Source organism: Coffea arabica, chromosome 1c (assembly GCF_036785885.1).
Source record: "Coffea arabica cultivar ET-39 chromosome 1c, Coffea Arabica ET-39 HiFi, whole genome shotgun sequence".
NCBI classification, from domain to species: Eukaryota; Viridiplantae; Streptophyta; class Magnoliopsida; order Gentianales; family Rubiaceae; genus Coffea; species Coffea arabica.
In genome coordinates, this window is record NC_092310.1 from 2,638,791 (window position 1) to 2,655,601 (window position 16,811).

Genomic DNA, 16,811 nt, shown 5'->3' on the forward strand with positions numbered 1-16,811 from the left:
ACTCACTTTCTTAAGTTTCTTGGATAGAAATGCATCATTTTCACGCATATAAACACACTAAAACATACACTAACATACTTTCATACACACAAACACATACATATTGGCTCTTTCTATTGCTTGGATGGACCAATTAAGAGCAAAAAGTCCTTTTGAAAAAGCAAATGAAATCATCTAAAATGCAATTAAAGGAATCAAATTGAAGAATTAAAGAACTCAGGGAAATGGAATCATCCAAACAAATGTTTTTTCTTTTTCTTTTCCCTCTAGCAACATCTAAATCGATGTTAGGTAGTAAAAACACTTCCGTTCAACTAATAAAACAAAGGTTCAAATCCTCTTATCCCTTTCTATTTCTTAAATCTAATCCTTCCCTACTAGAATTTTTTTAAAAAAAATCAAATATTAATTTAAGTACAATACTTGCATGCACACCATATACACATGATTAGACTACAACATTTTTTTTTTTTTTTTATCCTCTGTAGTGGGCTGAATCCTTATTTAGATTTAGGCATTGTTTGGATCGAAGGAAATGAATGGTAAGGAAAGGAAAGGATACCAATAATAAAAAAAAAGAAAGTAGCGAAAAGTGATTTCCATCCATTTTGTTTGGATTATGGAAATAAAAGAAAGGAAATACTGAATTTTTGTTTAGATTGAAGAAGGAAAAGAAAGGAAAAAAAAAGATCAAGTGTCAATTTACTATAAAAAATTGAGAAAAATGACCCTTTAAAAAAATTCAAATTATTTCAATTAATTTAGTTTAATTTCCCACCGTTTTCGCCCATTTACTTTCCATCCTCGAAAGTCCATCCAAACAATAAAAACTAAATCCCTCCAATTCCTCTCCTTTCCTTTCCCTCCCATTCCCTCAATCCAAACGGTGCCTTAGGTAATGCAAGACTTGGGCCTTTTATTGGACATAGAAAATTTGGGCCCAAGACTCGCCCTTCTGTCAAAGTAAACGGGACGAAAAGAATAAAAAGAAGAAAAACCTAATACATTCTAGTATGGAAAGGGAAGCAAGCTTGAGAAATGTTGATGATTATCACAGAATATCTAGGCAAATATAAGCAAAACCCTGATTGTAGTTAGTTTTCTAATGTTTTTTTTTTCCCTTCTTCGTTTTGGGATAGTGTTTTGTTTTCGTTCTGCCTTCGTTTCTTTTTCTCTTTTATTTGAGCCATTGCAGATTATGATCTTGCTCCCCTGCTCATTTTGCTTCTGTGGCTTTATTTCCTAACATTCTCTCGGACACATTGATTTTGTTTTGTGAGTTTTTGGAAAAGGTTTCCTGCAACGCAGGTTCTGTTATGCTTCTGCCCTTCAGTCGTTTTGTTTTGTGCAGGCTCTCTAATTGTAATTCCTTGAACCCTTTCCGAGTTATTAGTGAAAAAAATTAACCATCTTCTTGGGTTAGGAAAATAGTTATCAAGTCGATTAACGATGACTGATCATGATTATGATCATCCTTCGGAACCCGAAAGGGCTTTTAGAAGAAAAACCACCCCGGATGACAGATTGAGTGCCCTTCCTGATGACATTCTTCTTTATATTCTGTCATTTTCCCGTACTACAGATGCTGCAAGAACCTCAGTTCTGTCCACCCGGTGGAGATACCTTTTTGTTCGGCTTCCTGATGTTGATCTTACTTTCTCTGGAGCATATATGTGTAATTTCATGGATAAGGGTCCTACATTGTGCTGTCATGCCAGAAATAAGCGTGACATGTTGCTCTGTAAGTCCATAAAATTTATCAATTTTGCCAATCGAGTGATTATGCTACGAAAAGGGGCTCCTATAAGAAAATTTAAACTCCGTTTGGCGTCCGTTATCCCAGGTAATAGCGTGACAATTGATTCGTTGATATTTGCTGCACTTTCGTGTACACTCCAAGAAGTTGATATATTTATTTATAGTGATAAAAATTGGAAATTAGCTCGTGCTGGATTATTCTCTTGCAAAACGTTAGTAACTTTGAAAGTAATCGGTGGTGAAGTGGATTTGGTTCTGCCAGATTCAGTTTATTTACCAAATCTTAAGGCACTGCACTTGCTTGAATTGGCACCAGTAGATGCTCAGTCCATTACTAGGCTTATCAACGCCTGTCCTTTGCTTGAAGAACTGGAGTTAGGTGTAGAATCACACAATTTGAGTAAAAGGCTTTTAACTAGAGCAGTCGATTTATCTAGTCCTTCACTGAAGAAACTGATACTCAGTGGCCGCTTGGCTGGGTGTCCTTATGTTATTGAGTCAAAGAATCTTGAGTATTTGGAATATCGTGCCCGGCAAACGCAACAAATTAGTCTAGATGCCCCAAATGTTAAGTATTTGATCTACAGTAGTCTTGACAGTATAAACTTGATTCAAAACTTGAAGTCTCTTGTTGAAGCCAAAATCAGAGTTCACTGCTCCAGTTATCCAACTGAAAGAGGCTTCTCATTGAATGATTTGCATGCTTTTGTTAATGGACTGGAAAGTGTGAAGTCACTCTATCTATATCATTCTAGTCTGCAGGTAAGTTTACATCTCATCCTACTATTGGTTTCTCGCTCTGGAGCTTTTCCTTTGAGTTGTAACAATATGGAACTTCATGTGTATTCACTTACTTTTTCTGATTTGCTTGAAGGCTCTCTACCTTTGTCGTGAGTTGCTGCCGACTTTCAAAAATTTGACTGATCTGTCTCTTGATCCTTCCAATGATTTGTTTCTTACGAATTATGATCATACCTGTTTATGGAAAGTGTTACCTAGCTTACTGAAAAACGCCCCTAATCTTGAAGTTCTGATCTTTGATCAAGTGAGTTGTTTGCGAGCTTTTCTCTTATTGAACGAGTTACATTCGATTTTGTAGTCCCTAACTTTCTTCGAATTGGCACAGGTGTTTAGGAACAGCTTTAGTGCATCTGAGAAATTTGAGTGTGTTCTGCCAGAGGCTATTCCAATATGCTCCGTTCACCATCTTAAGGAGATGGAAATCAAAAAATTCGACGGCGAGGAACATGAATTCGAGCTAGTACGGTACTTTTTGAAGAACGGGATTTCTTTGACAAAGATGACTCTTTGCGGAGTTGTGAAACCTTCATCAGAATGCTGCAGAAGGATACTGTCATTCTGGAAATGCTCTGAGGATTGCCAAATTTTGTTCAAAGAACTCGATTCAAACAGGATTTGACGATTGCCAATATGATAGGGTGATCATCTCTTGTTAGTTTTGCATCTAAATGTCTAATCATATGTTTTGACGCCATTGTTGAAGCTATTGGGATGAATTGATTCTTTCTGAAGTTGATAATTCAATTGCAGAATTTGAATTTTTTTCTAGTGTACAGGAGAAAGATATTTGCACCAATCAGTTTTTCTTTCCTTGTTGATTTAGCATTGGTATGGCATTAGAAGAAAAATATCCAAATGATCATAGTTTGAATAATAGTATATTGGAAGATGGCATTGAAACTCCCGGGGAAAGAATAGTTCAGTAAGATTATTGTCTCAGCTCAAAAAGTTACTGAGTTTTTTACAATTATATTTTTACAGAAATTTCTTTGCAAGTCTGTACTCTTCTTTCTGAATACATTTGTGTCCCTTTGCGTTTTGGTACTTAAGCCAAAATAGGATTCAGGTATGATGGTTCTGACTGGTCAGTTTGGTAGTTTTATTCCGTCTAGAATTTAGGAGTTTGCTTGGTCTATTTAAAGGGCCTATGGCTCAGTTCTGTTCCTTCTTTTCTTTTCTTCATTGTTATTTTGTCTTTCTTGCTTGCTATCTTGTTCACGACCAATTTCCTTTTTTTGTAGCTTTATTTGTTAATTTAAACAGGTTAATTTCCTGCATTGATCCCTCAGAGAACTGCAACTCAGGATTGATTCTGCAGCACAGGTTCTCTTCTGTTTCTGCTCTCTCTATTTCTGGCCTTCCTCTTCAGTTGTTCATACTTTTATGTTCTGTAATAGTTATAAACAAATGGCAAAATTACACTTTACCCCTCTAATTTAGTTTCTTTGTAAATAACCCCCTATAGTTTCAAAAGCTATACATAATCATGTCAAGGTTTATATTAAAGTGTTAAAATAACGAAATTTGCAATCCATAATGAGGTTATCTAAAATGTCAAAAATATCCCTATGTAAATTTGAAAATTATTTATTAACTACACGGGGGTTATGTGTATATTTTGAAAATCATAAGGGGCTTATATGGTAAAATATAAAATCATAAAGGGTTAGTGCGTCATGTATATTATGTTTATATATTTTAGTCATTTCAATCTTTTTAATTTTTAAACAAGGATAATTTTGATATTTTTAAAGATTTCATTACGAATGATTATTTTCGTCAGTTTTACATTTTAATCCAAACTATGAGGGGGTTGTTTATAGTTTTTGAAATTATAGGGGGATTATGTACAAAAATTCTAAATTATAGGGGGATAAAATGTAATTTTGCCCTAAACAAAAACCGATTCTTGGTTCAGCCTTGCTAATTCTAATCTCTTGAACGATTTCGAAATTATTTGGTCAAAAACCCTTTTTCTTGGATTAGGAAGCAGCAATCAAACTGATTAACAATGACTGATCCTTCAGATTATTGTACTGATAGGTTGAGTCCCCTTCCTGATGATACTCTTCTTCACATTCTGTCGTTCCTTTACTACACAAAAATGCTGCAAGAACTTCAGCCTGTTCACCAGGTGGAGAGGCCATTTTATTTGGCTTCCTGAAGTTCATCTTCAATTCTGTATACAATGTAGGGGCAAATTTATCAGTTTCACCAATCCAACCTGCATAACCAATTCAACATCTTACACCATTAAAATCGTTCTAATATGACTCTCAATGTTTTATAAGATTACCCTATTTACCTATGCTAGAAAAACTCTAACATCTTAATTGCATATTTTAAGCCATTTAATCATGTATCTATTCAATGTTGATGTTGTAAAATACAGAACAAAGCCTCCAAATCATAAAACAAAGTCCAAAAATTCAAAAATTAAAAGTTTTCGTTAAAAAAAGTTTAATAATAGTGCAATTCATAGTAAAATACAAAATTTAGAGTTTTCAAAATCTTCGAAAGTATAATACAAAGCTTTTCAAGCATGGCATAAATTACAAATCTCATGTATTTTACAGAAACACAGTCTAACAATTCCATATACGATTAGATATGAAACTTACACATCTTTAAAATTTCTCATTGAAATATTCAAGCCAAATTTGATCATTTTTAATTGTTGTTAATTACTCAAAATGGGGTTTGTAATGTTGAGCTACTATAAGAAAAAAGCTACTTTTTCCGGTTAGTGAGTCAATCGGCAAATTGATCCAACCAAATAGAAATGTGATCCATTAGTGTTAGCCCTAAGGATGAAAAGTCTATTATACCCTTACACATGAACTAGGTCGAGTACCTATGGCTCAAAACAAAAAAAAAAGGGGTGAATCACAACCCAATCTTATAATTGAGCAAGCCAAACCATTACCCAACCCAATCGAAACTGGTTCAATGCTCTAGTTTTTTCGACCAAAGTGGGTTAGTTTATTCTATTTCCCTTTGTTAGTACAGAAAATCATGCAGGTTAATTCAACAATCCCTCGTTTAATTGATCCAATCAAATCCGTTTATATTATTAAAAAAAAGTTGTTTTTTTATTATTATAAAGAAAAGCTATTTTATTCGGTTAGTATGTCAATCTACAAGTTGATCCAATCAAACTTGTTTATATTCTTGTCACTAATGCTAACAGGTTGATTCAACAATTACTCGTTTAAATTTGGATTGTATTTATACTTCTTAATTATAATCGTGTTTGAGTTGTGTTACAGCGTCATATTAGAAATTGGCATCTCTAGCAAAACCATTACATTACATCACCATCTATTCGTTAATAGCACCAAGCTATTACATTACAATCACCAACAATTTTCGAATTGGAAAGATTCACAATAAGCAATAGAGCACCTAGAAAATATTAGACAGCAATTTCAGACAAATAGAAATGGAACCCATTGGTGTTAGCCCTATTAAGGATGAAAAATCTATTATACCCTTACACATGAACCAGGTCGAGTACCATTTAAAGGCCCTATGGCTTAGGTCCGAATAAAAATCGTTCACTCGTGTATACATTGACAGTATATTAAAAAATTACTCTAATTTTCCTACATTGATCCTCAGAGAATAAATCTGCAGTGCAGGCTCTCTTTTGTTTCTGCTCTCTCTATCTTTGGCTTTCCTCATCAGTTGTTACTTTCATGTTCTGTAATAGTTATGAACAGAACTGATTCTCAGTTCAGCCCTTGCTAATTCTAATAATTTCTTGAACGATTTTGAAATTATTTGGCAAAAAAAAAAAAAAAAACCCATTTTCTTGGATTAGGAAGCAGTAATCAAACTCAGTGACAGTGACTGATCATCATCATCATCCTTCAGATTATTGTACTGGTAGGTTGAGTTGAGTGCTCTTCCTGATGACACTCTTCTTCACAGTCTGTTGTCACTTTTCTGTACACAAACAGCTGCAAAAACTTCAGTTCTGTCCACCACCAGGTGGAGATACCTTTTTATTCGGCTTCCTGAAATTCATCTTCAATGCTCTAAACACTGTACGACAGGTGGGATCTGCTGTTAGGAGCCACGAGTTGTGCTGTAACTATTTTGTGTTTTACCCTTCATATGATTACACTATGACACGGGGCTCCGATAAGAAAATTTGAACTCCATGTGTGGGAATATACCCCATCTGTGTGTTTGGCGATTGCCTCGTTGACATTCGCTGCACTTTCATGTAACCTCCAAGAACATCATCTTTTGGTGGCTAGTGATGAAAATTGGAAATTATCTCGTGCTAAAATATTCTCTTGCAACGCGTTAGTTACTTTGAAAGCAATAACGGTAAGGTGGATTTGGGTCATCAAGATTCAGTTTATTCAATTTATTTGCCTAATCTTAAGGTGCTGCACTTGCTTGAGTGGTCACCACTGGATGACCAGTCCGTTTCTATCTTAGCCTTGTCAAGGCTTGTCCTTTGCTCCAAGAACTGAATTTAACTTTTCAGTCTTTTGATTCGGCTCAACAGGTAGAGTAGTCTGGATTTATCTAGTCCTTCACTGAAAACACTACTGATAGTACTCAAGAACCTGTGGACTGTGTGTTCTTTTGTTCGTGTGCCTGCCTGGATAGGCAACAGTTAAGCCTAAACGCCCCAAATCTGAAGTATTTTATTAACGATGGTCATGACAGTACAATTTTTTTTTACAGAACTTGAAGTCTCTTGTCGAAGCCAAGATCAAAATCAAAGTTAAAATGCTTTTTTTTGAATGATTTTTCATGCTTTTGTTGACGGCCTGCAAAGTGTGAAGCCACTCTATCTATATCATCCTATTCTGCAGGTGTATGTCTACGTTTCATTAGTAGTGTTCTACGACTATTGATCTCTCACTCATTCTGCAAAGTGTGTCGTTTCATTCTTTGTTCCCCTGAGATTTGGCTTTGATTTGAACTATAAGGCGATTCTGCTACAAGTTTTGGCTTACTTTTTGAAAATTTCAACTCTGCATAGTGTTTTTAGCCGATAGACTTCGGCACAAATTGAGTTCTTGTGTACTTTAAAATCTTGAGTTCTTAATTGGGTTCTGATACAAATAGGATTATTTCCATGAATGACCCTTATTTTGGAAAGCTATGGTATATTTGGTCATCCTTTGTCTGTTTTGTTTTCCATAACTAGCAATATTACATCAAATTCTGATTTTGGCCATCCCAACATGTCAGGTGTGCTGAATTTGCACTTTATTCAATCCCATCTTCACCAAGAAAATTCAACATAAGTGGTCAAACAATATAAACCTCTTAAGAATGTTGTCAAGCCATTCCACCATACAAGTCAGACCAGTTGCAACAGAATAAGAAACAAATGCTGGTTGAATCCTATTTTTTCTTCCTATTGAACACTATTGGTGATCCTTAGGGCTTTTCTTGAATGGTAATACCACATGCTTATGGAGATTTAAAAGGCTTTACTAGCATAATAAGTTCGTGTTCCCTTCTCTAGATTTGGTCATTTCCATCTCCCTATGAAGTTTACTGAAGCTCTGTTGATATAACCATTGGCAGAATAAACTCAAAAACTCCCAGGTCCCTCTTGCAGCTGCTCCTAATTGCCTTGGGCACTGGAAAACGTACTAAAATTGATTCTACACCAAAACAGATAATCATACTCACCAAATGAAAGATAAGCACTTCAAGATTAGAAGTAGCATGAAGTGAGCTTGGGAATATCTTTCATAAATTGCCTTCAGACAGATGAGAAGAAGATCTAAGACAACTCAATGCTTATAATCATAAAGTTCATTAACCCAATAATTGAAAGAACAAGCTTCAAATTGAGGACGGCAGAGTGAGAGGGCGAAATACATATTTGCAGACAGTAAAACATCTCAAAGTGCAGGCAAAATGATCGTTCACGGCTTAGCCGTGATTCTTTTGCCTGGTGCTTTAGTGCTATCTTTGACCACAAAACCATATTAATGTTTGCTCCTAACTATCATATCCCAGAACCAAAACTTCTACTTATGATTAACTGATCTACTACTCAGTTCAACAAAAAAACACCAGCAATTGCATTCAGATATGATGCTAAGCACGAGTTCAACCGTCTTTAGATTAGAGTTTAGGGACGGCAGAATCTGGAATCAACTCTATGATGTTAAAAACTCGTTGTAACTTACTTGATGAAAGAAAGATTAGCAATTCAAGATTAGGGGCATTTTCTAGTAAGCTTGCTAACATTTTCATAGCCAGGGATCATAAAAAATCGTGAAACAAGAGTAATAGACTGATTTAACAAAACTCCCCAACTTGAAAATTCTAATTGAGACCATAGATCTCCCCAGCTGTTATTCTTTTCTCCGGTGCATTAATACTAACTTTGAAATCACAATCCAGTTACACTACATATTGCTGCACGATTTTATATACATTAAGCCAGAACTTCCCTGCAACTAAATGATGTGCTTATCAGTGCATCATAACAGCATCAAGAATAGCATCAGATTTAATATCATAATAAACAAGTTCAAGCACAAGAGATAGGTAGTCATATAGTGAGGAAAGAAGAAGATTATATCCAAGAAAATACGGCTACACAGAGAGATTCAGCGCCTTTCGTAATTGTGGGCACTTTATCCAATCCATTTTCTTTTTGAACACAATCTGGCAATCCTCTGAGCACTTCTTGAATGACAATATCCTATCGCGACATTCTGGTACAGAGTTCCAAGGCTCTTTAGCTATAGTCATCTTCTTTAAAGTTTTAGCGTTCTTCAGAAAATACTCTACCAGCTTGAATTCATGTTCCTCCCCTTCAAAATTTTTGAATTCTATTTCCTTAAGATGTTCAATGAAAGTCAGTGGAAGAGCCACTGGGAAAACAGAATCAAGTTCCTCGTCTTCACTAAAGTAGTTCTTAAAGACCTGTGCATATGAAGTAAATAAGTGACTGCAAAATTTAATGCAATTAACTCTTACAGTATTAATGTCCACCATAACTTACTTCCTGGAAGATAAGCACTTCAAGGTTAGGGGAACTTTCAAATAAGCTTGATAACACTTTCCAGACACACATGCGAGGACAGTCATGGCAATAAAAAGGTATAAGCTCCAACTTAATCAAGTTTCTGAAAGTTGGCAATCTCCGTTGAGAAAAATAGAGAGCCTTCATGCATATAAGGAGAAGAACTGAGTAAGAAAAATTTTTCTATAAAGATTCGATGGGAAAGCCCTGAAATGAAGCCAAATTTAAGAAAAAGAAGACAGAGGACATACCTTGAGAATCTTCTCTGACAAACTAAGTGATTTCAAATTTTGCAACCCACTCATAAACTTAAAAGCATGCCAACCACGTAAAAATAAGTCGCTTTCAGTTGTTATATAATAAAGAAAATCAGATTGCACTCCTGCAGTATCTAGAGACATCAGGTCTTGAATGATGTTTACTTCAAGTACATGACCGACGATGTCCAAAGATGTAATTTTCGGAGCATCTATAGTAACTTTATGCTGTCCCTCAAGGAAGCATATAAGTAAAAAATGATAGAAGAAAATCCAACATAACAATGGAATATAACATGAAGAAAGATGAGAGTTCAAAAATAGAGTTTTTAAAGTTTTAATCACCTACTTCCTCCGCTATTAGAAATTTTTTTTTAAAATGACATGAAGAAAAATAAGTTTAGTGAATTTTTTAATAAAAAAGTTGCTCGCAGTTATAAGGACTTTAAAATTACCGTGTCAATTAAGAAGCAATTTCTACATGACCATTTGAAGTGGCAACTTTAAAGCTACCATTTCTCAACGGACGCTCTCAAGAAGCAATATAATGCCGTTTCTAATTCTATACATTGGCCTGGTCCAAACGGTATGATTACCGGCTTACAATCACCCGCTGATCCAGAGCTGTTATTTGTGTTAGAACGTTTGATCTTTTCATCTTTTGTTAGAGCAACCAATCTTTCTATTACACAACGGGGTATAATATCTATGTTACACACTCTAATATGTCGATATCTGTCATCTTTAGAATTTTAATTAAGTTGAACTTTTGAGAAGGACATGATGTCTATTATAAGTGTTACATATTAGTGTGTAACACAAGACTCATAGTCTCTAATATGTCGATATCTGTCATCTTTATAATTTTAATTAAGTTGAACTTTTGAGAAGGACATGATGTCTATTATAGGTGTTACATACTAGTGTGTAACATAAGACTCATAGTCACTTATTAAACATCGTTGTGTGCATGTTGTAACATGTTTATAACGTTCCTTTGCAAAAGAACTAAAAGCAAGATGGCCATCATCACTTGAATTGAACTTCTTGTCTCCATAACCTTCTTTTTTTTTTTTTTTTTTTTTTTTTGTAAATATTGTCCCAATATCTTTATTTATCTTTCATAATTAGAGAACCTTTATTGGTTGGAGAAGGACTGGGCTTTTAGCCACCTGCATGGTGAACAAAGCCTTCCAATTTCCATAAGAGAGGCATTGCAAACGGATCATTGAATGTTTCATGATGATGATCTCAATTTCAAGGTTGCTCACTTGCATCCACTCACCGAGCTAGTTGAGATGGAGAAAGCCAAAAAGAAAAAAAAAAGTGTTTGATCACCTTTTCCCGTAATTATTCTGAATTTTAGTTCGAGGCAACTATTCTACACCTGCACGACCAATTACTGATACTACTAAGAGATTGTCATTTTGTTATTTTTTTTTCTCTTCATGCTCAAACTTCTTGGAACGTTACATGCTTGGTTGAGGCTGCATAAATGCAAAAGGGTTCTTAACAATGTGTAGGAATTGGTCAAATTTTTAAGGGTTGAACTCGAACTAGTATTATTCAACCTTTTGTTAGTATCAAAATTCCAAAAAAAAAAAAAAAGGTTTTAAACCACCTGTCTGTGCGTTAACACTACTTTCAAAATAACACACTGTTACACTGTAAACTATGTTGTGTGCCAAGATGTTATATGTCAATGGAGCCAAAACTTTCCTACTTCTGTGACTAAATGATGTGCATCAATAAGTAAAGGAAGGAAAAATGGAGAGGGTCAACATCAACAAATATCATTCTTCCATGTTGGTGACTGAATTAGACTGCTTGAAGCTCTCACAACCAGGACAATTTTGCAAGCTCTCATGAATGTAGATATCGCAATCAAGGCAGAAGTGTTGTTTGCATTTGGGACAAGCAACACAAGGCCCTGGCAGATTACCTGCACGGCAAACAAATGCTCAAGTTTCAATGGAATCTGATAAGTGAGATTTTGAGCAAGTGTTTACATAATCTTCTTCTGTCTCGAAGGCCTCCTAGGGATACGAGACATAGGGCTAAAGAGAGAGCCAAAAAAGGATCTTTCAATTGATATGACCTTCACAACTCATAAAGAAGCTTGCAAATTGTAAAGCAGTACCAGTGGCTGTGAGTTTATCTCAAGTGCAGCACAAGCCATAAAAAATAAGTCCAAAAAAAAAAGAAAAAGGCATGGGCATGGACCATGCTAACCCATGCCTTAACTGACTGCTTAGCCAATTCACAACCATTACAGTCTTAAGGTCAGTGGTCACTAACTTCAGCTTACAATTCTTGGGCATAGTCCATGTCCATCCATCAGACACCAAGAATAGAATCATAATGACCAGGCTCCCAAAAACATGGAACAACACATGATCAATATTCTCTTCTCAGTGTTTTTACAACACCTTCAATCATAGTTTAAAGTTGAAAAGCCAAGTGGGAGTTGTTATGTCTATCAATCAACAGTAAAATGTTCGAAATTCTTCCTTTCATATAATGCGACTTAAGTTGTCAAAGTTCCCAAAGTTGTTCAATACAGTATTTTCCTTAACTTCTATCAATCAACAGTAAAATGTTCGAAATTCTTCCGTTCATATAATGCGACTTAAGTTGTCAAAGTTCCCAAAGTTGTTCAATACAGTATTTTCCTTAACTTCTTCTTGCTTTGGTGTGGAAATGAGTGGAATTTGAGAGTAGTTATAAATATTAGTTCTATACAGGCTTCTAATCTTCCAACTGGAATTAAAGTACATAAACAGTCAGTTTAGAAGATCACGTGAAGCTCAAACAGTTCATATCAACAAAAGCCATCATGACAACCTGGAAAACTCATGAAAGAAAAACAGTAGTGCATTCACAGAATGCATCAACAAAGTTTAAGTTCTTACCAGGATTTAGTAGACTTTGCTGGCAACCAAAACAACTCTTTGGCAGCTTTTGTGGAATGTTTGTAATTGATGGCGACACATCATCAAAAGGTGTTATAGGAAATAAGTGATGGTATGACCTTGCCAAATGTGGAGATGAAACAAGAGTCAGCCCACATATACGACACTCAGTAGGCAGCTCACATACACGGGCTTTGCATCTTGGACAAGTGTAGCCTCCACCAAACTTAGCCTCTTTATGACATGAACAGATTGAGATGACACCTTCTGCAGCCCTCTGGGGAAAACCCATCTTGATTAGATTGGCAATTGCAAATTCAGCTATTGCCGGAGGTGGTGGTGCATGTTCCAATACTAACTCTTTCAAGTGTGGCTGGCACAGAAAGGAATTTATGTATTAGACAATGACTAGTTTTTCGTTCAAGAAAAGGCTCCAACCCTTACAAAGGGGAAGGGGGAAAAGCGGAGGGCATGAGAGTTGAACCAGGGGTCTCACTGTCTCCTGGCTAATGTCCCTGCCAGCTAAACCAGGTCTTGGAGATAATTGACTAGTTTCATACTTGACATGCTCCTCATTCAGCAGATTTAACTATGAGTTTCCTTGACTATCAGTACAATTAGAGGAATTAGAAATAAAGTTTTGAGCTTTATTCCCTGTTCCATTCTATGCTTCAAATTTATCATTTGCACTGACAGCAGGTTTTAACAATTATGGTGATGTACTTCAATATGTAATGGCAGATTTTTCAAAATAATTACTCACCTCATCCAATGCAACTGAGTACAATCCACCAGTTTCTTGACATAGGTATTTGCATATATACAGTTCAGCTGATAGACCAACGATTGAGCACCTTATCTTGGCACCTTTGCATTTCTGGATGGTTTCCATAATATCCCCTGGATCACAAGTACTAAGAGCCGAATACAAAATAAGAACTTCGCGATGACCATATGATGGGATTTGGTTTAGAAGGTCATGCACAAGATCAAGCCCATTCTGGAGAGAAGAGTCACCCGAGCACTCCAACTTACCCATCAAAGCTTTGATATGAGACTCAGGACTGCCACCAAGATCAGTCAAGCATTGTGCCACCCCATCTTTTAATGTTACCAAGCCAATTTGGCTCAAAGGATTCTGATCAAAGAACTCCCTAATGAAAGCCTCCACTTGTCGTGCCACCACAACCATCCGGCTTGGTTTATAATCCATCTCTCCAGCTGCCTAGATAAGAGAATTTAAACTGTTCATTAATCAGTGAAAGTCAGTCATCAACCGACACAAGACCAATGAATGAGCTCTTAACTTTCCAGTTGTTTGGACTACCAGGTAAACAGGTGTTTATAAAGCCTTCTTAATTACTACAATCTTATCTAGGATAATTAACTTTCTGAGATCATTTGGATATTGTCAGGACAAAAAGAACTCTCTGAACTCCACTGAAGGTCATTCATTAAAGGAATTATTTGATCCCAAAATTAATGGATTTGTGATGGTGCCTTTAACATGTTAACTGTGTACAATTCTTTTACTATTTCTGTTTCGCATCTTTAACTAATAAATATACTACTAAAAGCTTTCGTCAATGTTATAAATATGCTAGTAAAAGCTTTCGTCAATGTTATCTTTGAGAACTGTAAAAGGAGGTAACCAGTAAAATGTGAATATTACACCTCTTTCAAATTCATGGCACAATTAAAGATTTCATTAAGAAGCACAGGTCCAACACATGTAAGTACAAAATGATTATAGCCTTACTCGGGAAAGATCGATGACAATGTAGAGATAGCGAATAAGGCCCTTCTGAATTCCAGCAGTAGTTGCAGTCCGAAGGCGTCTGCGATATTGAGCATGGTGGAGAGCTTTGTTGTCTATAGGCCTAAGAAGGCCAGATTCATCCTCTTGTAGAGACTCCCATGACCTCTCATCTGCATAAGCCCTCTCCCACGCATCACGGCCCCTCCCACTTTCCTCATCTTCATCTTCCTCCTCTTCTTCTTCACCTCTATTCAATTTTCTCCCTTCACCATTAATGTCCCTATTCATCATGTCATATATTCTTCGTCCCTACATTCAGAAAAAAACCGAAGCGTTTCAAGATAGAAATCTGTAATCAACTTCCTAGTCTACCAGCTATGACCAGACCAAATTGAACCACATCCTTGGCGTGCGATCTCAAAACAGAGAATAAAGTACCATGTGAATTGCATTATCGAGGGAGAGCTTAAACAGAGTCCTCCTAACTATTTTCCCTATCAAAAAATAATTCTAATGAATCCAGTCCATCTGTTCTGCCCTCTCAATGGACTTCACAATATGCTTGTTTCTTACACTAACTATGTTATAACTTAAGATCACTGACTTATCCAAGCAACTAAATTTCAGGGAGAAAAAACTTCTATCAAAAAAATTGATTTTTTGAAGAACGATCATGTAGTACCGTCCACATAACCACTAACAACCCAATGCAACTCAAACTAAAAAAACAAAAAATAAATCCCAATGCAACTCAAACTAAAAAACAAAAAATAAATCCCAGAATTACAATTGTCACCTTGACACGTCAAGATTGCATAAGAACTACAAATTCACTACATCCATGATGCAAAAAGTTATTGAAAACTAGCAATGATTAGAGCTTCTGGAATTGGGTTTTGGCCCTTTATTCGAGAATATATATTGCTTTGCAAGAAAACCTGATCGGCTATTGAAATACTTTTCTGTTTTTAACTTTTTGATCAAATGCAATGAAAAGCTAGTAACTGGACAAATCAACAAGACAGGATCTTTTACCTGATTATGATATGCAATAGAGGAGCTAAAAGTGTTGCTTTGCTTCTCCCTGGAACTTCAACGAGAGGGAAGAGGCGGCGGTGGTGAAGGCGGTGGCGGGGGAGCAGAGCTGAGAGGTTTCAGACTTTCAGTCGCCGTACTGTCTTGCAGGATTTGGCTTTGGGTTCTTTTTCAAAACGACGTCGTTGGTAAAGAGATCACTCTATTTTCCGGTGATTGGGCTTGTTTTGAACTAACTTCCGGTTACAGAAAGTGTGTTTAAGCAAAGAGATAATTCATGGGCTAGTTCTGTTGCCAACCACTTAGCCCAAGTTTGTGAAATTATTTCCCCAATTTGGGCCGGCTAATGGGTAGTAGTTGTTTTAGAAAGATTTCTGACAGAGCACGCCCTCTGGGTGTGCAAATACAATTTTTTTTTTGAATTTCATAAAAAAAATATATAAATTAATAGTTACAAAAAGAAGTTATTGGAATATATTTTAAAAGTAGATTCCTATTATTACGGGAAACATTCGAATTTGGATTTGAAAAATGGTCAATATTTTCAATTTGTCTTTCTCCAAATTACTAATTTGTTGCTCAAAAAAATTATTAATTAATCACAAAGTTGCATCTTTAATATTACCCAATAACTATGCAATATTTTCGTTTCTACAAACAAGTAAATTTGTATGCTGAAATCTTGAAACATAATTCGTGGTAGAATTTGTAGATACCAAATTTTTGTCAATTTTTAATATTTTCTCAGAATTTTTCTATTTAATAAGTTATTTATTTTATTGTATTTTAATGTATATTTTCTCATTTTTGCAGGTTTGCTTTACGAAAAGAGAAAAAAAAAAAACAACAAAACAACAAAAATCAAAAAAAAAAAAATCAAAAAAAAATCAAAAAATCATTTTGATCATTTTGTTTCACCAAATTAACTATTAACCCATTTCACACTCAATGGCCATGGACTTGTCTTTTCATTAATTGAGAAATCATCATTTTGGAAGATTCAGCACACAAGCTCCATTTTGGCTACAAGACATCTCTCGGCTCTCTCCAGGACAGAAGAAGGAAGAAAGGAAAAATTTTCCCTCCCTCTCTCGGCTAGCTCTTAACAGACGAGAACAAAAACCAAACAAAAAAAAAAAAAACTACTTCCTCAATCTCCTCTCTCGGCTCTCACGGACAGAGGACAAGAAAAAAAAAAAGACTCCACCCTTTTGGCTCAATTTGCTCTCTCGGCTCTCTCCCTCATCAGACAAGAGGAACAAAAAAAAAAG

General features: G+C 35.7%; 2 protein-coding genes across 4 annotated transcripts; one reads left to right on the top strand and one right to left on the bottom strand.

Moving 5' to 3' along the window:
- Positions 1-1,013: 1,013 nt before the first annotated feature.
- Positions 1,014-3,320, top strand: LOC113695535 (F-box protein At4g22280-like). Its single transcript, XM_027214691.2, has 3 exons — positions 1,014-2,520; positions 2,633-2,803; positions 2,885-3,320. Exons 1-3 carry the CDS (start codon positions 1,450-1,452, stop codon positions 3,176-3,178), a joined length of 1,536 nt encoding a protein of 511 aa, XP_027070492.2. The 5' UTR covers positions 1,014-1,449; the 3' UTR covers positions 3,179-3,320.
- Positions 3,321-9,037: 5,717 nt separating this feature from the next.
- LOC113695625 (general transcription factor IIH subunit 2-like) lies at positions 9,038-15,787 on the bottom strand. 3 transcript variants are annotated; one of them, XR_011842168.1, is made up of 6 exons: positions 15,541-15,787; positions 14,506-14,814; positions 13,510-13,971; positions 12,747-13,119; positions 9,557-9,718; positions 9,038-9,477 (listed from the first exon to the last, which is right to left on the bottom strand). XR_011842168.1 is itself a non-coding variant. In XM_072083831.1 (5 exons), exons 2-5 carry the CDS (start codon positions 14,794-14,796, stop codon positions 9,669-9,671), a joined length of 1,176 nt encoding a protein of 391 aa, XP_071939932.1. In that variant the 5' UTR covers positions 14,797-14,814; positions 15,541-15,787; the 3' UTR covers positions 9,038-9,668. The 3 variants fall into 3 exon arrangements, 2 of the variants coding, with proteins under 2 accessions (XP_071939932.1, XP_027070585.1); XM_072083831.1 differs by having other exon boundaries at positions 9,038-9,718; XM_027214784.2 differs by lacking the exons at positions 9,038-9,477; positions 9,557-9,718 and adding an exon at positions 11,432-11,776 and having other exon boundaries at positions 15,541-15,786.
- Positions 15,788-16,811: the final 1,024 nt, after the last annotated feature.

Excerpts from the sequence above, each read along its gene's own strand:
- LOC113695535 (XM_027214691.2), top strand. The coding sequence starts at position 1,450 with ATGACTGATCATGATTATGATCATCCTTCGGAACCCGAAAGGGCTTTT. Across the intron at positions 2,521-2,632 it reads TATATCATTCTAGTCTGCAG|GCTCTCTACCTTTGTCGTGA; the intron begins GTAAGTTTACAT and ends ATTTGCTTGAAG. Across the intron at positions 2,804-2,884 it reads AAGTTCTGATCTTTGATCAA|GTGTTTAGGAACAGCTTTAG; the intron begins GTGAGTTGTTTG and ends GAATTGGCACAG.
- LOC113695625 (XM_027214784.2), bottom strand. The coding sequence starts at position 14,796 with ATGATGAATAGGGACATTAATGGTGAAGGGAGAAAATTGAATAGAGGT. Across the intron at positions 13,972-14,505 it reads TTGTCATCGATCTTTCCCGA|GCAGCTGGAGAGATGGATTA; the intron begins GTAAGGCTATAA and ends TCTCTTATCTAG. Across the intron at positions 11,777-12,746 it reads GCAAAGTCTACTAAATCCTG|GTAATCTGCCAGGGCCTTGT; the intron begins GTAAGAACTTAA and ends TTTGCCGTGCAG.